Source organism: Ostrinia furnacalis, unplaced genomic scaffold, assembly GCF_004193835.3.
Source record: "Ostrinia furnacalis isolate ACB-3 unplaced genomic scaffold, ASM419383v2 OfSCF4694, whole genome shotgun sequence".
Lineage (NCBI taxonomy): Eukaryota > Metazoa > Arthropoda > Insecta > Lepidoptera > Crambidae > Ostrinia > Ostrinia furnacalis.
The window spans coordinates 1,177,099-1,199,992 of NW_021134933.1; the positions used below are offsets into that span (position 1 = coordinate 1,177,099).

General features: G+C 37.1%; 1 protein-coding gene and 2 non-coding genes across 3 annotated transcripts in view; all 3 read left to right on the forward strand.

The window, feature by feature from the left end:
- Positions 1–22,894, forward strand: part of LOC114359916 (twitchin-like) — a 94,413-nt gene that overhangs the window by 36,464 nt on the left and 35,055 nt on the right. The window contains exons 60-79 of the mRNA XM_028314467.1: positions 5,107–5,251; positions 5,558–5,794; positions 6,221–6,357; positions 9,500–9,625; positions 9,712–10,141; positions 10,232–10,337; positions 10,418–10,578; positions 10,663–10,801; positions 10,893–11,107; positions 11,301–11,632; positions 11,756–11,939; positions 12,191–12,315; positions 12,686–12,863; positions 13,336–13,460; positions 14,838–14,997; positions 16,484–16,617; positions 17,798–17,969; positions 18,243–18,394; positions 18,838–18,988; positions 19,706–19,814. Coding sequence (XP_028170268.1) covers positions 5,107–5,251; positions 5,558–5,794; positions 6,221–6,357; positions 9,500–9,625; positions 9,712–10,141; positions 10,232–10,337; positions 10,418–10,578; positions 10,663–10,801; positions 10,893–11,107; positions 11,301–11,632; positions 11,756–11,939; positions 12,191–12,315; positions 12,686–12,863; positions 13,336–13,460; positions 14,838–14,997; positions 16,484–16,617; positions 17,798–17,969; positions 18,243–18,394; positions 18,838–18,988; positions 19,706–19,814 — 3,518 coding nt within the window. The remainder of the gene's footprint in view (positions 1–5,106; positions 5,252–5,557; positions 5,795–6,220; positions 6,358–9,499; positions 9,626–9,711; positions 10,142–10,231; positions 10,338–10,417; positions 10,579–10,662; positions 10,802–10,892; positions 11,108–11,300; positions 11,633–11,755; positions 11,940–12,190; positions 12,316–12,685; positions 12,864–13,335; positions 13,461–14,837; positions 14,998–16,483; positions 16,618–17,797; positions 17,970–18,242; positions 18,395–18,837; positions 18,989–19,705; positions 19,815–22,894) is intronic.
- On the forward strand, positions 20,745–20,906 carry LOC114359934 (U1 spliceosomal RNA). The gene has a single exon (XR_003656463.1). It is a non-coding gene; the product is annotated as a U1 spliceosomal RNA (small nuclear RNA).
- LOC114359931 (U1 spliceosomal RNA) lies at positions 22,045–22,206 on the forward strand. The gene has a single exon (XR_003656460.1). It is a non-coding gene; the product is annotated as a U1 spliceosomal RNA (small nuclear RNA).

A 22,894-nucleotide genomic window follows, 5' to 3' on the forward strand; every position in this document is an offset into this window, starting at 1 on the left:
ATCTACCCACTAAACAAAATAATAACCACAAGCTAATTTGTAGTCCATTCTATGTGACAATCAAATTATTTTGTAAATAGTTTATCGTGAAATATTTTTGCCAAATGAAACATTTGGCAAAACATACTTTGCCAAACAATAATTTGCTTAACAATAATATGCCAAAAACGACATTTGCGAATTAAAAGTTTGCAATAAGTTGTTTTGCCAAATGAGAATTTGCCAAATGAAAATTTGCGAATCGTTGTTTGCGATGTGATAATTTGGGAAACGTTTTTTGGCCAAACATTAGTAATCCCTGAACAACAACATTATGAGTTGAAGTATGTTCTTAGTAACAACATTATTAATTAAAACAATATGATCAATGAATGTTATGAAGAAAAAAGATCTGAAAATAAAAATTATGTATTTTAAATGGTTCTTGGCAGTAACAGTATTGATAAAAAAATTATGATTACTAACTGTTATGAGCTCCGTTGGTAGTAATAAAAATATATGAATAAAAAAAGTATTAAAAATAAAATTATGAAGAGAGATTATTATGAACACAAATCGGTAGTAAGACAAAGAATAGGATTTAGAATTTTATGTGAGCCAATATAGAACCTAAAATATGATGGTATGGCAAATAAAATAATACAAATATTGACAAGATAAATATCTGGCCACAATTTTTCTAATACAACAATTTACATTATTTATGTAAACTAAACAAAAAAAAAAACAAAACACAAAAAAGTCACAATCCTAATTAAACCTTTTAACTTGTTATTAATTTGAATTACATGCGCTATAATGATAATATTTGCGATCAAAATGGCAAAATTGATCGCGCCACCTCGGGCCTATTAGAAATGAAAAATCGCATTCGCAGCTGTTAGAAGAGAGGCGTGTACACTCGGAGTGAAAGATGGCAACATTAAACAGTGACGTTATGCTACAAGCATATTCCGGAAGATTATTAAAATATTTTTCTTTCTCTTTGTACGAGTATGTTCGTTTTAACCAAAAGACTGGATAAAAACCCCTCATGAGTTTCTAAAACGAAGGCTTTTGCTCTACCTGCTTCTATGCTTTCCGTGACCTTCACCGGATTGTTAGTCCATTATGTCCTTTCTTAAATACTTATTTATTGTCAAAATCTTAAATTTTTATTAAACTGCTGTGTCCAATTTTTAAATAATACCTAGTCATCAATGTTTAAGATGGCATCATAATAGATAGTAGAGTTCGAAAACCGTTCCTGAAATCCAGCTCTTAAAATCATGGGGGGTAAACGTTGTTATTTCTGACCGATAATAAATTGACTGCCTTGAGTTACCTAGAGCATAGATTCCACACTCCACACAGTTAGTTCTAACTGCAAACGTCATCACCTTCAGTTATGATTTAACGCCGTCGACTGTTGATGACGTAAAAGCGTTATAAACGCGCGTGCGCCTGGACCCAAGACGCGATATGATGGATGGATATTCTTCTAAATATGACTGCGCGATATAGGCCAAGATCGGCCACTTGAACTCTGTCATTGTCAGCTGATGCCAACCCAGTGAATTATTGCGGTTACTCTGTAGTCTGTATTGTTAAAAAGATATATCTCGCCTCATCTGACATCTGTAATTGGTGGACACAGTTCGCAAGAAAAAATATATAAATTGGCTAATAGACTAGACATCCAAATCTTAGATTGATGACACCGTTTAATCTGGCCTTCGCATCGTCTACAATGTAACGATTGATAAACAGAAGACAAGCCTATTAATAATGCAATCTAAAAAGGGCATCTAAACTAATAATAAACCCAATGCCAGCACGAAATTGTGATTGAAAAATCTTTCAACTAAATTAAAGGAGATGCATTATGTCATGTTACCAAGCACGACTATACGGGTTTGTTTAGGTAATCTTTCTTGACAAGCAATATTGAAAAGAAATTCTGACATTCAGAAAAATACGATCAATCTAAGCTCTATTCCCAAAAACAAAAAATAGAAATAATTTAAATGAAAATAAAGAAATCTTAAATAGTACGAGTAATTACAAGCGCAATTAAAGATTACAAATACGAGTAAAATGGCTGAATGAATGGTTCAGAATAATTTAAAGCAATTATTGTGTCAAATGTAAGAAAAATAATTGATCAGTTAAGAATACAGAGAGTCTTTGGCTACAGTGCAACAAAATTGCCAATAATTTCGACTATAAGCTAAAAATTCTAATAATTTAAACGTTACTTGACAAACATCGATACATTATCGATATTAGAAAATAAAATAGCGGAACGAGAAATTCAGACCACTTTGGCGCAGCTTCATGCATTTCTATGATCTAAACAACAGATGTATTGTACTGGATGACGTATCGAATAGCGCGAAGGTATTTGATTGACACATTGATGTGGAAGCAAAAATACCTGTTGTGCGCGTGGGCAGAACCGCGGCCGCACCGGGAGTGGCCAGGAGAGCCGCGGACAACGCTGTTCTCACCACACTTGGCAATAGCGCCAAGTTCACGCCGATGACTGGCTATTGGCTGCGACCCCTTATCATTAATCAATACATCGGCAGGTGTTACCCTTTAAACCGCAAATTTTGATTTTTCAAAAGCAGCATCAACCTAATCCACGCCCTAAAACAATGTAACAACGGTTGGATTTGCTTTAGGCTCAAATATTTTAACTCCTCAAGGATCTTCAGTCAAAAATACAGATGTGACAGCACGACACAACGAATTTGTCGGCTTGTTAGTAATTTGCTCACCTATTCGTACCTATAACTTGGAACCCCTTGGCAGCGATGACAATCGTTTGAATAATTACCATTGTATTAGTTGCCAATCAATCTTTCGTGCGTTTGCGCAAGCCTTCAATCTCATATAATTTATGAATCGAGACAACTGCGGACGGTCCACGGTTGGGTTGTTGGGATGTTTGGCCAGGAATGCGGCGCGGGCATCTAATGTCATCGCCGTCACGATAACACGAACCGATTCAAAAATGCTGACATGGTTTTACTTGATTCGCGGAAAGCAAAAAGCACGTAAAGTACATGCCTGAATTGGGCTCTATGTAAAGTTATGAGAGACGGATACGATAACGTCATTGCCTAAGGTCCAGTCCAGTGTCGCCAACGTGGCACTTTTCGACAACTACGCGTATATATTTACGCCGTCCAAGAACACGCTACACGGATTGCTCACCTTAATCTGATAATTAATTGAAATGCTCTGCTGATTTGTGCTGTGCACAAATAGAAGTGCGCCCCTCCCCGCCGCTGCCGAGCGGCCATCCTGCCCGACCCTTCAGTCTTTTGACATTCGCGCCCATTTTTAGATGGAACGACACTTACGAACTGTCCAAATCGAAAATTTACCGACCAAACAAAAAAATAGTAAAAATAAGGTGTAACACTTAAAACAATAAGCATTTAGGGGTTTTAAAAATGAATCCTCCAGGCGTAGGACGACGGAAAAGGCTTTCGATGAACTTTCGTGAAATGAAATAATTGTGTGGAATAGCAAAGCATCTGTGATAATTTTTATTGTTAGCGACTTTTTTAGTTTTAAGTTACTGTTTCGGCAGTTTTGTGGCATCTTAGTTCTATGTGATTGACACGATGGCAGCGGTGGCTAAGAAACCTCTAGCTCCGCCTAAGCCAAAAGTCGATCCGGTAAGTACGAGAACTTTTTTGAAAGCTCCTAAGTTGGTTCCAAGTTTACTCTGAATTTACAATGGTCATTCAAATATTGTGCAAGTTATTCACAGTGGGATTATTTTTATTTTACTTATTATGTACTTTCTTCAGTTTAAAAGTTTTCTATTAACATTTTCTTTGTACTTTTTATTGTAAAAATTCTAGTTTGGATTTTAAAGTGGTTCTAGTATATTTTCTTCGGCGTATTTTAATCTTATTTTATTTAACTTAACTGTTTCTTAATTTTAATTACAAATAGGTAAATTATTTTTTAACATTTGTCACTTTAGCATTTTTCATGTCATATTAAACTACAAGGTTACCTAAGTTACACCTTTAACTCAACAATTTACTCACACTTTTTAATTTCACGTAGACTTTTATTGCTCTTGACAATTTTCCATTAGATATTAGGTAAGTCTGTGAAGGACGAATTAATTTTTAAAATTACCTCGATAGAGTAGGTACCTACTTTCTTTCCACGAGTGATACGAGCTATTTCATAAAGCTGTCATGGTATTCCATGTAAACCTCTGGAATTTGCCCTAATTAACACTATCAGCTAGTTACAGACCTGGTAATATATTAAGCCATATGTGTCTTTGAGCTGTAACCATAATTTTCCGCCTACGCGCCCATTCCCGCGTCATCAACACATACGCACGCACTCATTTGATTCATCTTCGGATCGCCATCAATTTTGTTTATATTCTCCTCTGCCACTAATTAATTCTGATTCAGAACAATAATATGCTTGATTGAACATTTACTGGCATCTAATTAGGAATAGGGCTCGACCTGAATTTTACTGTGATCATTAGTGCCTTCTAAGAGCGTTTCAGAACTATCGTCTTCATTTTGGGTATCATTAGTTTCGTTAATTAGATGTTCTTCATATCAGGTGATAGCTACACGATCATAATAATATGCCATTAACATAATTTCATAAGCGAGACGCGCCACTTGCGCCACATTTGTCAGGAAGTCCAGCTCTTCATTGTCAAGCCACTTGGCGACCGCTCATAACGTGTCGCATCTGTCATAACCGCGCTAATGCATCATGTATAAAATTTTGCTACAGCGATATCATTTTTCAACGTACATTTATATTTGAACCACTACAACGATATTTCAATGGCCTTTGATTAATTTCTGCTATTTGTTTGACTATCATCGGACAGATGAATATAATGTTTGTTATTAAACAGGAGATTGAGTATTTGCGTATTAGTTTATGAAAATGCAATAAATGCTTATGTGCGGTGAACGGAGCATCTTGTTGAAAAACGCTTTGATTATCATTATTTACTTTTCCGTTCACCGTAACTTCTCTGTTGATTTCTTCGTGATTAACCTATGTTACTGAACTTTCGATCCTGGAAGTGTTACTAACTTTATGTCGATGATATAGCGACGAAAGTCCGGTGACGCCAGAAGACCGTCCATCCAAGATTTGGAGGACCTCATCAACAAACCATCGGTGCCATTGAAGCCTCTCGGCAATGAGGGACCGCCGGTCATTGTCGACGTGCAAGAAAGCTACTCGGCTGTTGAAGGTTATCATTTTACTTACTTTTTAATTGATATAATGAATTTAAGAACTTCAAGTAAGATTTTCAAGTTATTGAAGCGACAATAACTAGACGACCCTAGAGTTGGCCATCGAACTCCCGACACTAGGGTCACTAGTTTGATCGGCTAGTCGCTAGTTCGAAGGGACTCGTATTCTATTTAGCTTAACTTTAAGGAGTTAAGTGATATTGGTAATTTGTTAACGAAAAATTATTACTCGTAACCCTTTAAATTAAGTTTAAGTAAGATTTATCTCAAATGATGTCATCTAACAAAACTATTTTCCGCAGACCAAACTGGCTACCTCACGGTACAAGTGGAGGGTAATCCTCCACCAACATTCAAGTTCTACAAGGGCGTCACTGAGATCATTGAAGGTGGACGCTTCAAATACGTCACGGATGGTGAAACCGGCCTCATCACCTTGTGCATGAGGAAGGTGAAGCCCAACGATGAAGGCAAATACAAGGTGGTGGTCAGCAACATCCACGGGGAGGACTCCGCTGAGATGCAGCTCTACGTGTCTGGTGAGGATCTTTATTACTTCAAAAGTTCCATTAAAATTAGCTTCACATAGAGGCTTTACATTGCTTGTGTATATGGTATCCTGTAGATATTGTTTGTCGTAGCAATGCCAACGTTATACATACTTACTCACCTCAATACTATTGCATATTTCTGCATTCCCTTAAATCTTCCTACATACAACAGTATTATTGTCTAGAGTAATCTAGCATTGTTTGCATTTCGTTCTTTTAAATGTTCTATCTAATTACATTTTTATTTTTCTTTCCGTCATCACATCTTGCCTATGAAAACACGCGGCTACGGGTAGACAGAACGTACATAATCCTTTTAGTATCTCAATATCGCAATTCAAAATGCGCAAAGAAAAAACAGACCAGCTCTAAATTCTAGAAGAAAATAGTCCAACATGGTTACGTTTATTACAGACTCCAGTGGCATGGACTTCCGTGCTATGCTTAAGAAGAGAAAGTACGCAAAATGGGGCGAAAAGAAAGAGGACCCCGACTGGGGAGACCTCAAGGAAACTGAGAAGCCTATACCACCACTCAAGAAGGTCGAAAAGGTAATTATCTTTTCCTGATACTTTATTTACCCTGATTAAAGCTGTCAATAGATAGGTGGTGATATAAACATCTTAAAAACCAAATAAATAAAGTAAAACAAAACAATGCAGAAAAATATTACATTACTTTTAATAATCTTTCATTTTTCTGCACTGTTTTATTATATTAAAAGTTAAATTTATAAATAAAACAAGAAGACAGGCAGCTCCATCAGGCAAATGGCTAAAATTGCGTTTCAACTCACCTTGAAAATCTGGTTAATTGATGTTGACCATTTGACTGTCAATAAAATTTTAGGTAATCTTTACTTTTATGACATCGAATGCATCATATATTTGATCTTTAGGGCTTAGAGACTGGATATTTCGAAGAAGATGGCTTCATAGTAGTGGTCTCCGAGGGTGTGGAGATGTTTAGATTCCCCGCTGACAGACGCAGGAGCTCTTCCAATTGGTCCTGGTTTAAGGTCCTCAGTATTCTAGAATGTATTATCATCGTTCATTCCATCTTGCATTTCAATATTTTTGTCTTCAGTGATGGTATTGTTAACAATGTTGCATCTTGCCTGATCTCTTCTGAATTGAACTTGTCTATCCATTACGTTGTCTTGCCCATTAATATAGTCATTTTATCATCATAGATCACAGCATTATAAAACTTGCATTATTCTTAAAACTCTTGAACATTCTCGGCTATTCTCGGGAATTTTATACTTCAGTAAACGAGGTTCATTGGTTTGGGCGGGATTGGAAATCATTTTTTTTTTTACTAAAATTACTTTTGATAAAAAAGCAAACGTCATTTCATGTTTTGTCAACAAAGTCCTAAATGACATTGTTGTTACAAAATAAATAAGCAATATTGGCATTGATATTGGCTTAGTTTTGTGAATTAATAAACGGAAGTACTTCAAGTAAAATAAAAATGTCTTCTTCAAATGGTGGATTCATAAGGAGAATTTGTAATTCATTCAAAATTTTCGGCTTTACTGTAAGTTCCAAATTATTTTGGTACATTTGATAAATAGAAAGTATTCACAGGTATTCACTTGAATCAGTTGAATTGCGGTTCATTTTCATTTATTTCATCAATGAATGATTCTTCTCATCTACTTTAATCAATCGATTCATTGATCATTGTGTCGTCCTGCTCCAGTCAGTAACGCTTTGGTTATTTAGCTAAAGTCATCCAGCTTCTCCTCGGTTGGCTATAATTAACTGTAATAGTAACGTCTCTTGTCGATTCTAGGGTATCTTTGAGATTAAGAGACGTATGTCTCTATCAGAAATAATACCTGATTGGCCCGCTTTGATGGAGGCTGCTAAAATAAAGGTTCGATAAAAAGGAAAGATAAACCGTAAACCGTATAAAACCGAGAGATTTGTATCTTTTAGAAACCTTAACATGTTATCTTCTTAAGTCTTTATTATTTCAGTAAATAGCTCAAGAATATTATCATAACTTGTTTCTAAAGGACGCAAGTGCTCTTCTAAATGAATGAACACTGAATGATAAACTAAAACAAAACTAAACTTATCCTCTGGAATTGTTACCTTCAAAATATTTTCCTGACATAATGTTTGTTAAAATTCTTTAATAATTGGTTATTTTATTATTTACAATAGCGATGATATCAATTTGTATTTTGTACAAAGAGTTTGAAGATCATAATTCCTGAGCGATTTAAATAAAATAATACATTAAAACTGAATTAAAAAATAACTCGCACAATGTTTTTGTATCACCACTTCACTTTTCTTTAACTTGAACATGATTTTCAGGGAATGTAAGTGGAATGAATTTGATGATTATATCACTTTTGGTATTTTGTCCGTTCTTTGTATTTCCAGGTTTTAATTTGACGTCGGATTGAGGAGCTTCTGTCACGTCATTAATATCAGAACTATGTCCTTTCTCCATTTAATTCATTATTAATTTCAGCTGATGCATCCGGTGTTTGCAGATGTTGGAATTTGTTTTTCAATAATCTATGTGTCATAAAAATTGTGAATTTTTAATTGTATTAAAAGCGTTAATTGATAACAGCTTATCTACACAACACAATGTAATTCGCTGTGAATATTTTTATCAAAATTGTTGTGTCTGAGATCTAAATATGAACCCATGCCAAAAAAGATAAGAAGATAAATGTGTAAAGATTTGACTAAGGATGAATGGATATTTTATAGAGATCCCATAATAGAAGACCGTCACTGGCTGAACTGATCCCCGACTGGCCGGTTCTGCACTCGTTCAAAAAAGACGAGGTTTGACATCGAAATAATGTCCACCATAGGACGGCACAGTGCACTCTATATTGTGGTCACCAACTGTAAAATATTTGTCGCACAAAATGTTATGTTCCAGTAGTAACATGAGATGTATCATTGTTAATGATATTATTTAATCCTTTTAAACTTAAGGAGATGAAAATTCAACTATGCCCTTGACTGCTGAAGGCCTAGCTGACCTAACGACAAGATTAAAAATGTTTAGTTGCATTTTGTACACATTATCGATATGATACGATGCAACCTCTTGTCGTTAATGTTTGTGGGACTATTTGGTGTCTCTCTTGACAATGATACATCTCATATTCTTTACTGGCATCTTGCGACGCTGTCGATATTACATAGATGGCACCTCTACCACACTCTATCCTCTATTCTATGAAAAGCATTTTTTCTGTGCACTCTTTCGTCAATATCTATAGTAGCACAACGCACCACGATGTCAAATAGTTGCACAAGAACATCGANACCATCAATGTTACAGGGTATTTCACTTCCAAAAAACTGTGATCGGCACTGGAAATATGACGGTTCACTTTGCACAATTCTTCGAAAACACGAAAATTCCAATTTCTGTACAAAAGCATGGAGTTTGGTTGTGGTTGCGAGTGACGATGATGAAAGAATGGCTGATGAACCTAACGCCTCGGCTGACGAATGTAACGGTTACACAGATGGTTTTCAACTTGCATCTCTTAACATGCCGAATGACGTTGACAGCGAGGGATGAATCCGAGGGTGTCTTCTGATCAGCACCTGAACAGCTTTTTGTACCGAGCACTTTTTTGTGACTGCACCGTTGTACTTTTACCTCAATAGGTATATTAATGGGCACTGAAATTGCTTTCAGAAACAAGAGTCGTTCTTGAAGCCCCTCGTAGATCAATTTGCAAAGGAAGGCAAGGATAAGAAGGTGGTATTCGAGGCCATCTTCACGAAGCCCAATTCGAAACCGAAATGGTTTTTGCGAAAGGACGTAAGTATTCTTATCCAAAAGATATATTTAGATAAGTAGGTATTGATATGACTTGCATAACTGAAGTTACATTTGCACCATTCCAGGAGCTGTTCCCAGGCTCGAAATACAAGATGACAAACGAACAAGACTCGTACAAGCTGATCATTATGAACCCGAAGGTAGAAGACACGGGTAAGATCACAATTGAAATCGGTGGCATCACTTGCACCGCCTTCTTACAAGTAGACGAGCCTGACCCGACGTACAGCTTCACGAAGAACCTGAAGAAGACCACAAGTGGATACTTCGAGCATGAGGTCGTGCTCGAGTGCGCTATTTCAAACAGTTTGGCTATCGTCTCTTGGTGGAAGGGAGAAACCAAGATCGAAGACGGAGAAGAATTCCAAATCTCGAAGGATCTGTCTGGTGTATGCAGGCTGGTGATCAAGAACGCTAAGTTTGAAGATGCCGGAAAATACACGTGTAAAATTGAGAAGCAAACTGACAAGACTGAAACTGATGTCAAGATTGTTGGTAAGTATTAAAATCAATTACCTACTTGCAGACATTTATTTTTTAGGAATATTAATATGTCCTGATACTCAAATCATAAACTTTTTTCAGAATACCCATACAAATTCACCAAGGTTCTCAAATCGCAACAAGCAATTGAGAAAGACACCATCACGTTACTTTGTGAATTGGACGATGCTGGTGGCACTGTGAAGTGGTAAGTAGATTAAAAATTCAAACTTCAAATCATAAATGTGTAAGACCTAGGACTTGAACATACTGAACAATTCTTAACAGGTTCAAGAACAATGAGCCATTAAAGACAGACAAACGAGTCACGATTGTGAAGGAGGGTCGTAAACGCAAGGTCGTCATCAAGGATGCCAAGGTCACTGACGCTGGCAACTACAAATGTACGACCAACGCCGATGAGACAACGTGCGAGTTGATCGTCAATTGTAAGTAGAAACACATGAAATATATTAAGAGTGAGAGGTTTAGATTTTGAAGTGAGTAGAAGATTAATTTGCATCTTTTTCTAGACTCGAATCGCTTCAACAAGAAGTTGAAGGACACCGAAGCAATTGAGAGGGACAAGGTTGTCCTGGAAGTGGAACTTCAGGATCAGACAGCTGAGGCTGTTTGGTCTTTCAATGGAACACCAATTGTTCCCAACGAAAGGTAGTTTAATCATTTTCTTCTATCTAGTTTTTAAATAATGTTTGTTACTTTGTTCACTATTTTCATTGTTTATTTTTAATTTATCAAATAGGGTTGAAATCAAAAACCTGGGCGGTGGTAAACACCAGCTTATCTTCAACAAACTGGAGATGGAAGACGATGGTGAGATTCTCTGCGAATCAGGCAAGCTGAGCTCGTCTTGTAAGCTCACGGTGAAGAAGGGAGAGTCGAAACCATCCATTGAGTGTCCCGACGATTTCTACGGACCAGCTGGACAGCCGTTCGTCATTGAGGTGCCTTATAAAAGTAAGTGCACCCATATTAGTCAACTCAAAGCAATAAGGACTTTAGTTATTTAATTTTTAGCGTTAAGAGTCGCATCTCCTTAGGCAGTTCGATTTTTTCAAGTTATTTATAATTTTCAAATAAGGACTTTGTTTCAAGATGTAAGTAAACGCTCTAGTGGCCTTCGTTATTTAAAATAACTTTCTTTGTACAGTTGATGGCACCCGACAAACGCCTATCGAAGCTAAATTATGGAAAGATGGCAAAGCCTTGCCTATCAAGGAAGTCGAGGCAGTGGTTGAGCAAGAGAAAGTACTGTTCAAGATCAAGAAGCCGACAAGAGAGGCTTCGGGCAAGTATACGATTAAGCTGTCCAACGCCCAGGGCGAAGACTCCAAAGATGTCACCATCACAATGCAAGGAGTACCAACACCTCCCCAGAATGTGGAGGTATCGGAAGTTTTCCAGACATCATGCGTTGTCTCGTGGAAGACGCCTCAAGACGATGGTGGTTCCCCTATTGTGAAATACATCATCGAAAGACAGGTAAATAATGTTACAAAAGAAAAAATCGTACTTGAAAATTTTGCCAGGGTTACCAATCCCACCAGGCTGTTGTTATAAAATTTTGCTAAGTTCAATTATATAATTATTAACATGGTGTTTTAGGACCTGTCCCTCAAAGCCGGTTGGGACAACGTGGCTGAGGTGCCACTTGGCCAACCAATGAAATACAAGGTTGAAGATCTCATCGCAAAGAAGACGTACAAGTTCAGGATTCGTGCCGTCAACAAGATCGGTTCCAGCGAACCTGGAATTTTCGGCAAACCTGTGCTTGCTAAAGATCCATGGGGTAAGAATTGAATCAACCATCACAAACTAAAGTCAAAGTCAAAGCTTTTATTTAGTTTTATTTAATATTTAGTACTTAGGCCCTTTCCAGGGCGCTTATAAGTCCCAAAATATAGCTTGCCGTTGCCCTACCACCACTTCAGGACAATAATATGGGCTGATGCCGAGAAGAAGTGGGGGAAGAAACTGAGTCACCCTGTCAGCCTAAGCTTATTGGGTCAGTAAAAGAATAACCAATTCGTTTCTTTTCAGACGAGCCATCTAAACCGAAGAATGTAGAGCTCGTCGACTGGGACAAAGATCACGCTGATCTCAAATGGCAGAAGCCAGACAATGATGGTGGTGCTGAAATCACCGGATACGTTATTGAGTACAAGGTAAATAATTAGTTCCTCACACAGAATTGAACATAAAGCTATACTTAGTACTGCGCTTGAAGAGTTTATCTGACTCGAAACTTGACTCAAACTCCGTCATTTAACCTCATAACCTCAATTTATGCTTGAAATTGAATTGAGCTTTAGGCTTCGTTCGATAATACAAATCTTACTTAGTCATTTATCATCATCAACATCTTACTCAGCCAGCAGTCTACCCACTATCAATACTCATAGCGTTCTTGTACTTTTCCCTGACTTTACTTTTACTTTTCTCAGCTCTTGTGGTCTAACTATTGAAGTACCTACTTTGTAGGTTTCCGTTTTATACTATTCTCTATTCTAACCATTAATTATGTTGCTTCTCCAGGAAAAGTTCGGCAAAGACTGGGTAAAGGGTAAAGAAGTGCCCGGCGATTGCCTGGCTGCAACCCAGGATGGCCTCAAGGAAGGATGCACTTACGAGTTCAGGGTCCGCGCCATCAACAAGGCTGGACCTGGTGAACCAAGTGACAGCACGAAGCCGATTGTGGCTAAGTGTAGATTTGGTGAGTAGAAATGGATAGGAACTCCATCTCTAAAATCTTTTTTACTCCTTAAAGAATAAAAAGGTAAAATTGGAATCTCAGCACAATACCAGTCGACACCCATCGTCCCTAGTCAATAGAAATACTTTTTAAGAGCTGACAAAAGGCGACTCCTCTTAGATTTTTTATGGCAAAGGGGTCTAAGACGTCATCAGGTCTCTAACTCGAAATTTTAGTCAACTGAAAAATGGTTATTGGTACTATAGTCTGGTCTGTGAGCACGTAGAATTTTGTCTGTTAAGGATGGGTAGCTTGGGGTCATTGGACAAAATTCTACGTGCTCACAGATCGGGCTTTAGCTGTTCTAAGATTAAATAAAGTTTCTAGCTTCTGAAAAATATTTATTGTTAAATCAATGGGTTTTTATTGTAGCGTTGTTGAAGAGCAAGGCAGGAAATCAAACAACTGAAATTAACTGTAATTTTATTCACAGTCAAACCATACATCATCGGAGACGGTCTCCAAGGAATGATCATCAAGAAGGGACAAGTGATCACCTACGACATCAAGTACGGTGGTGAACCTGAACCGGAAGTCAAATGGTTCAAGGGTGAAGAGGTAAATACTTTTTTCTTTAGATTCCTTTTTCTAAAAATTTTTTCCAGCAGATTGATCTTGAAATTACTTGCACGAAGTTTCTTATCGTGGAATCTTGTGAGAATACTCTGATATTTGTAGCAAATCTACCGTCAAGTTTTAATTGGATTATTATAATAACGTATATTTTACTTTTTTCCAAAAAAGAAACGCGGAAAGCCGTACACGGAGAAGGTCAGGGTGAAACTGAATGTTGTCGTTTATAAATGTTCTAAAATCTACTGAAACTGTCTTATCTATATCTACATAAATGTGGCTAACAAAACTACACTTTATACAAAAATACGCACACTATGAAATGAATTTTAAGTTAGATTTGCAATGACGAAATTTTCTGAAAAAAAATTGAAATCTTTTTCATCTCCAAAATGCTGATGTTAATGCACAGTAAAGTTAACATAAAGTTCATTTCTACATACTCAAAAGTACCTACATACTACAACCTATGTATTTAAGAAAATCGCAATGTGTGCGATGCATCTTCGTCAAGACTCGATATATCGCTTTCAATGTTTTAACAACTTTACATCATATTAAGGAAGTTACTTGTAAATTAATATAGAATGCACCAAAATGCACATTAAAAGTAGATTTCAATTCTTGATTCTTCACGGTAACCATCGAATGGTCATGTCCCATACCTTGACCATTATTAAGTATTCTTTATTGATTGATATTGATTCATTAAAACAATGTGATAACACTTTCATATCGGCATTTGAATGCCAACTAAAACAACACATAACACTTAACATAATACTATCACACTTAACAATAACTGTCTAATAAAACTTTATGTTTACGTATTTTGGATTGAATCTGATCGCAACATTGAATTTGAACTGCATTACACATTCGTACATAATTGCACTTTGATTCACTTGATATACATAATAGCACAATCGATCATTGTAACGATCACACCCTTGGATGTACCGAGGGGAAATGGGATATATATGTTCGTAACAAATCTTCCTTTCCCTATTGTGACTCTAAGGGAAGATAGAAAGAACAAGTTGCATTTTGTCTCGAAAAATTATTTTTAATCATGATCAACCAATACCATGATAACACCAGCAAAGATCATCTAATAAAACGACGATCAAGTAATCAATAAAACGTACATGCTATGGTATCATTTTCTTCTTCGATTGCATCAAAATATGAAAGTAAAAGATCACACAGTTGAATCTTAACTAAAATAAAAAGCATATTACAGTCAGTCATAAATTATCCGACTCTGTCACGTAACACATCAGTAATTTTAATCACATTTCAACATCAAAAGATCAGATTCGATCCCCCAAGGCTCCTCGTAACACAACCATCCGTGTGCAGGAGATCAAGGATGATGGTGACCGCATCACCATTGACAAGTATGAGAAGAACACAGTCCTGACTGTTAGGAAGACCACCAGGCCAGACAGCGGGAAGTACAAGTTGGTGCTCACCAACTCGTCGGGAACTTGCGAGAGTATAGCCGACGTTGTTGTGTTGGGTAAGTGTGTTTTATAAATGTTTTAGCAGACGCGTATTAATTAAAGGTGTCCTTAGCGCATAACTGAGTCCGGGACAGCACAAGAGGGGTGATAAGATGTGACAGGGCATACAAGTCTGAAGCACGTTTGAAGTCTCGCTGACGTTTGACACCACAATAACCCCCTCTCCCGTGCCGCTCCCATACCTCTGGCATTGACTTAGTCACGGTAATACTATCTATACAGTATTCCAACTCGGCCATATTTTTTAAATAAATGTCAACAGCCGCGCAGTACGTCACCATTATGACAACATGCGATAGGGCTGCCCACCTGCAGACCCTATTTTCATTACATCTGCCTACTTAGAATGTTTATCTAGTTTTGTGAATGTATTTTGTGATTGTAATTTTTTATTTTATTTTGACAAACAAAATAACTTACTGAATGAAATAGGATAAAATGCATGTTGTTTTGTGAATAGTAGATTTAATTAAAAATTATATTTGTGTTAAGATTTAGTAATAAATCTTATAAATTTGCGACCGTAAAATGTATGCGCCTCGACTGAGGCGTAAAAAATTCTTGATTATTATACAGGGTGTTAGGTAAATGGGTTTATAAGCCGACACTAGCCCATGTTAACATGTGCATATAAATGGTATACTTAGTGAAGTCAGAAAATTGAAATCATCATTTTAATAATTTTAATTTGCATACAAATCTGATTTTATAAATTTTATTTCGTATGAAAATTAAACAAATTAAAATGATATCACTGACTTCACCATACCATTTATATGCATAATATGTTAACATGGGCTAGTGTTAGCTTATAAACCTATTTACCTAACACCCTGTATAAATAGTTAGTTGTAATTATTTTTTTTAAAAAGAGCGCTTACTGTTTCAAAAACAACACATCATGCGTTTATTACCGTGGCACATTCGCGACACCCCCGACTTTTGCATGTCGAGCGCATACCGAGATTTGAATTTCGAAGGAAAGTTCGCGTTTCGTCCGTTTATATGAAGTTACAATACTGTATGATAGTATTACCGTGACTTAGTTTTGCGCTAAACCTATAGATATTACCATTTGAGGCCTATAGGAAAAGACACCAAAGTTACCTTTCAGTATTTTTTCATAAAATATTAAGCCCACTATTTTGCGATATTGAGACCAAAGACGTGCACCGCCAAGAAACTTGAACTAAGTTTAGAGTGTTGTGTTACAAAATATGGGACTGAAAATGAGTCTTTACGTCTTTGCAAAACATTATCTTAGTTCCATTTAGGCAACACGAGAGATCTTGTGTATCTGCAAGGCCTGCCTTAATTTTATAGATCTTTGATTCAATTGACTACTTTTTATCCGACTTCAAAAATGAGGAGGTTCTCAATTTGGTTGTTTTTTTACTTACATCAACTACTTTTTCGCAATGACATCAATGGTACATAAAGAGGTAGGTACTTGAAATCTAACATTTTCTGCTATTTGTGCAGACAAACCCAACCGCCCCAACGGCCCCATCGAGGTTGTGGACATCCGCGCCGAGAAGGCGACTGTCAAATGGCAGAAGCCCGACGACTGGCAGGGATCCGACATCACTGGATACACACTCGAGAAGATGGACATGGTGAGTCATCCAGCATATAATTTAATACTCAAAGGAGAAGCTCTTGGCCTGCATCTCAAAGAAAGTGATGATCAGGCCGGAGGTGGAAGCAAGCTTCAACTACAGGAACTGGTTATCCTTAACTGCAGCAGCCGAAACACGACAATGCTGTTAACACTGTAGTTTGTGACAGACTTAAGTAAGATGGTGGTACAGTCCTCTCAACTTAAGCTGAGAATTGCATTTGTGTGAGTGCACACCGATAGTTTAGAGTGGCAATCGGCTTGAAGCGCGGCGCGTCCCGCGCATGGTTTATTATAGCAAGCGGCCTGAAGCGCGGCGCGTCCGCCACGCACCGCTTCCTTGTCGCTCACATACTTCACTTCACCCCCGGTACTGGTAGCAGATACGTGTAATTTTATGTAATTGTGTTCCAAATATTAGTGAAATGGCTCCTACTGTAAGTGAATTTCCTGTACGAAATCCATTAAGCAGCCAAGTGAAAGAAATTTTATGCAAATTGAATACGTATTATAAAGGTGTGAATGAAAAGTTTTTAGTCTGTTTTTATTTTGTAATTTTATAAAGTTTGTCTTTTTGTTGTATTTTGTAAGGCTGGCTGGACGCCCTCTCTATAAACGGTGCTCACAGAATATCAGCGTCGAGGTACTTCGTGCCTTGGCATATGCTGAGCGAGGACCTGTTTTTATTTGTTTATTTATTTAAAAGGATGTGTCAAGTGTCGTTACATCGGCCCAATTGGTAGCAAGTGTTTTATAGACTTCCTTTTAATAAAACATTAATTTTATTTGTATGTGTTTTACTAACGGTACTTTTGGCGATCACGCACACAAATGCAATTCTCAGCTTAAGTTGGTAGGACTGTAGCGAGCTAGCCTTTTTTTCGTCATAAAATGTATGAAATTGCATAACCTTATTTATGAAGCTCTCCTTGCCAGATGGGCAGGGCTTACTCACTCACTAAAACCTCAAAGTCTTTAGGACGGAACTGCGAGTTATTGTCCGAGCTAGACGGCCTAAACGGTAGCGAACTAGCCTAGATGGACTTAGAACAAGTCCCACCACCAACCAAACTGAGTAGAAAGTCTTTCCCCCACTAGGAATTGAACATGAGACCTCTTGGTCTGAAATAGGTTTCCCAAGTTTACCCAATATTTACCTACTTACTTCTTTTTTATAGGACACCGGCAACTGGGTGCCATGTGGTGAGACTGGAGCTGAGCCAACAGAGTTCACGGTCAAGGGTCTCACTCCGAACCACAAGTACAAGTTCAGAGTACGGGCCGTCAACAAGGAGGGCGAGTCTGAGCCTCTGGAGACAGATGGATTCATTGTTGCCAAGAATCCTTACGGTAAGTTGAAATATTTAATTTATGTTATTTTTAACTGCTGCTGAGTAGAACTAAAAACTTTACAAAACCATTAGCAAGTACTGGAACAAAACGCTATATGACAAGACAGTTGACAGCTGTTGATTGACAGTGACAGTAAAATTGGCGGGCGGTGGTGGTTGAGCTGTCAAACTTTTTCACTAAACTTTTGAATTTTGTTTACAAACAAAAAAAGTTTCTTCAGTATCAGAAAAACACATTTTCACCATGATAATCCCTGTATTTTCCTTCCAGACCCACCGAAGGCGCCAAGCAAGCCCAATATTGTGGACTACGACAACATGTCCGTCACACTGCAATGGGAACCGCCAGTAGACGATGGTGGAAGACCAATTTTGGGCTATGTTGTTGAAATGAAAGACAAATTCTCACCAGACTGGATCGAGGTACGTCTAAACAACAATCTAGTACACTTTGGCTTAGCTTGAAAACAGTTTTGGTAGGTTTTTCATGAAATTCAGATTATCAGCGATCATACTTATTTGATGAATAACTTTTACTTAGATAATAATGATAAAAACTATACAGCTACTCCTAGATACACAATTTAAGTAGTAGTACTTTAATACTTTCTTTCATCTCAGTTTAAAATAGGTTTTTTTACCTACTTCTATTTGATACTAATGATCAAAAACTAACGAAAGAAATATTTATTTATTTTATTTACCTACTAAAAGGCACACATAATTAATATTTGATGATTTATTTAAAATTACTGCATCAGAAACTATACCATACTTAGACCAATTTACCAATTAAAATATTTTTTTTAAATCCTATAGCTATTGTCAGCTTTCTCATTTATTAATTTCTTTTTCATCCCATCTAGGTTACCAAGACCAACGACACAAAGACGGAGTACAAGGTGGAAGGCCTCAAAGAGAAGATGGTTTACCAGTTCAGAGTGAAGGCGCACAACAAGGCCGGAGTGGGTGAGGCTTCGCAGCCCACCGACAACCACCTGTGCAAGCACAAGAACTGTGAGTATTGTTATTGACTAATAATTTCTGCTAAGGTAGCAAGAAGGCGCTGGACGCAGGCCGCTACCAACCGGGCAACATGGAAACCATTGGGGAAGGCCTATGTTCAGCTTTGGACATCCTATGGCTGAGATGAGATGATGATGGACAATTTTTGCTTGGCTTCAATTGCTTCAATTCTTTTATTTGTATTATTAACTAAATCCAATCAGTAAAATTCTCATTGCTAAACCATACTAGGATACTGATGGAAAATCTTATTTGAAAAAAAGGAAAGAGGTTGAATGTATTTTTTGCAGTACTCATTTATTCTTAGCACTCCACTATTGTCCTGAATAATAGTAGGGTTCATGTAGAAAAAGCTATGTTGATATGTATGAGCTTTTAGAACTGACATTTGAAGAACTTAAAATACTAGCACATCAAGTAGCAGTAAAATAAGACAATAGAAATCTATTGTTAGATTGTTCTCATTGGAGTACTGGGAGTCTTCAACTTTTAGCTTGGTCCATGGGCCAAGCCACTGAATTTATTTTTAAATATTTAAATAATATGCAAAAGGAAAAAATGTTTAAAAATTCAATCCAGCGAGCTCATGAATTCAAGCTAAAAGTGGGCCAAGCCACTGAAGAGTCCTAGGCCTAGGATATAGGCTAAACTATACTATGAAAGGTTCATTATTAAGAAACTGATTTAATAATGTCTTCTCTAATGCAGTGAAGCCACGCATCGAGCGCAGCACATTCAAGTCGGTGATCATCAAGGCAGGCCGCACTCACAAGTGGTCGGTGGATGTCATCGGTGAACCCCCACCAGAGATGTCATGGTAAGTGCAGCATTTTACCTGTCAGGGCCGGACCGTGAGTTTAGGGGGCCCTGGGCTAATACTACTTAGGATTGGCCCCTACTATACTCTTTCGAATTATCATCTATTTTTGCCTTTGACTTAGCCCAAAATCCATAATGGTAGATTCGACCCTGCCTCCTCTTGATTACGTATTTAAACCTAAATGACCTACTGAATAGTGAGGTTAAGGTAAAAGTTGACAATATTATGTATCTTATTTAAAATTTTCTGCATACTTATGACACTATGTTTACAAAAATTCTTTAAACAATATTCGTGCTAGAATCAAATTAAATTACATGCTTATTTCTGGGACTTTAATATAATTGTATTGTTCTTGGTTTGAATAGGAAAGTAAATTACTTTGGGTTTTTTTATATCCCAAGCTTAGATAATAAAGCATCCCAAGGTAAAGCATACTAAACGTTATTATTAGATTGCTTTATAATATGCCAAACCAATCAAATTAATGTCCCATAATAACAATATGCAATAAATGTGTCACTTATTAAAAGAATTCTGTATGAGTAATTTAATTTTAACTCACTTATCTTGAAAAATCGCAAAAAAACATATCACACTGTAGGAATTTTACTAAATACCTACCTACCACTTAAAAACTTTCAGAAGGGTCATACTTGCACAATGATATTAGTAAAGCACAATTTTTTTAAATATAAATTAAATCAATGTACAAAATTTTTGTATCTATTTGTGTAAATTCAGTACATTGAAGATGATCATGGTTGTCTCAAGCTAAAAGCACACTGAAGTTTGTATCAAAAAGCCTGTCAAATATCGCCACAAAGCTCAACTAGATGTCGCTCCGCGCTGAGCGCCGTTTTCTTAGCCCGCGGTGTCCAGATTTTTTTTCCCGTAAAGACCCTCGGCGCCCGACGCTGTGAAAGCATACTTACCTGGCGTAGGGGACACCGTGATCACGAAGGCGGTTCCCCCGGGGCGAGGCCGGTCCATTGCACTGCGGACGGGTTGACCCCTGCGATTATCCCTAATGTGGATAACTCGGACGCGTTATTTTTGGTAGTGGGGACTGCGTACGCGCCGTCCCCCCCTTAAACCCTTAAATCGATTATCCAAGCTAAGTCATTCTGTAACACAAGTGCTGGGTCATCCTCTATCACAGATAGATAATAAAAAGATAAAAATACTTAGCTTATGAAAGCTTAGTCTTACAAGAAATAGTCTCTATTTTCACTCTCTAGTTCGAACTAGTTTTTGCCCGCGGCTTCACCCGCGTGAAATTTAGTTTGTCACAGATGGTCATAATAATTATAGCCATAATGTTATACTGGGTTATAAACAATAATACTGTAATTTTAATCAAAATTTGTTCAGCAGTTTTTGCGTGAAAAAGAAACAAACATTCCATCCATAATAACTTTCGAATGTATAATATTAGTAGGATTCTCCTATAATAACGCTGCGAATTTGCTGCTACTATCACGTGGTATTTTTTTTTAATATTGCATTAAAAAGAAATACCTGTTTAAATTTAGTTGAAATGGAACGCGAAAGTTTAATATCTTAAATATGGTATTGATTAGAAAAACGTGGTATTTTTGAAATGGTTTTATTTAGCTTACTCTGTTTATTTCGTTTGGAAATGTATAACTTATTTTGAAGTAACAGCATCGCTACTTGTTTGGATTTCCGTGATTTCTCCTACTATACNTCAGCCGCCCCTCGTACATACATAATAATTTATGTATATGTGGCCAAAAACACATCTGACATAAGTATTTTTGTTCATAATTAGGAGCCGCCATCCCTCATAAACATAAATAATATCCTCACAAATCTCACAATATGTACCTCAGTCACACATGCATGTTTCTTATAACAATTTCATTGTTTATCGATTCCTAACATGTTGTGGTTTCCCTAAATACTTAAATTAAATGCCATCTAATAACTATGGATGTTTCTACAATCTCCCTTACATTATGTCTGCTGTTTTACGGAATGTAAACAACTGTTCTTAATAGAATAGTGTCTGAGTCCTGCACCCCTCGTTAGATGTCGCTGCATTTTTCCAGAGCACACAACCCCTACAAAACGAGAACCGTACCAAACATTTGCAGCACTGAAGGCAACTAGATGTCGCTCCGCGCTGAGCGCCGTTTTCTTAGCCCGCGGTGTCCAGATTTTTTTTCCCGTAAAGACCCTCGGCGCCCGACGCTGTGAAAGCATACTTACCTGGCGTAGGGGACACCGTGATCACGAAGGCGGTTCCCCCAGGGCGAGGCCGGTCCATTGCACTGCGGACGGGTTGACCCCTGCGATTATCCCTAATGCGGATAACTCGGACGCGTAATTTTTGGTAGTGGGGACTGCGTACGCGCTGTCCCCCCCCTAAACCCTTAAATCAATTATCCAAGCTTAGTCATTCTGTAACACAAGCGCTGGGTCAACCTCTAGCACAGCTAATATCTATTAAAAAAATGAAATTACTTAGCTTATGAAAGCATTATCTTACAAGAAATGGTCTCTATTTTTACTCTTTAGTTCGAATTATCCTATAATAACGCTGCGAATTTGCTGTTACACTAGTATTCTATACATATACAGTGTGAGTCACGTTAAAGTGTACATATGAAAATATGTGAAACTAGACCTATTTTTATCGACAAAAAAGAGTTCAAAAAAATTTTGAGATTTTTTAAAAAAAATTTATAGAATTTTATTTCTTCCAATTACTTCTCGTAAAGAAAACGTTATAACTTTTAAACTAAGAGGTATATCCTGATAAAATAAAAACAGTAATAATGCTAAATAACAGGCGATACTAAAAACATACATAAAATACCCAGAAAATGCCAACAAATAATAACAAATGATAGTTTTTGAAACAAATCTGCTTAAAAATTCGTATTTTTTTGGTTATTTGATAAATTTCTCAAAAAATGCCCCTATAATAGGTGGTTTTTATTACTTTGTATTATTCTCTATCGTATTATCTTTGTAAAACCAAAAATCACATGTCTCTATCCCTATCACAACATTTGCTATGATCGTTTGAACTAAGCCTCTCCGGGCGC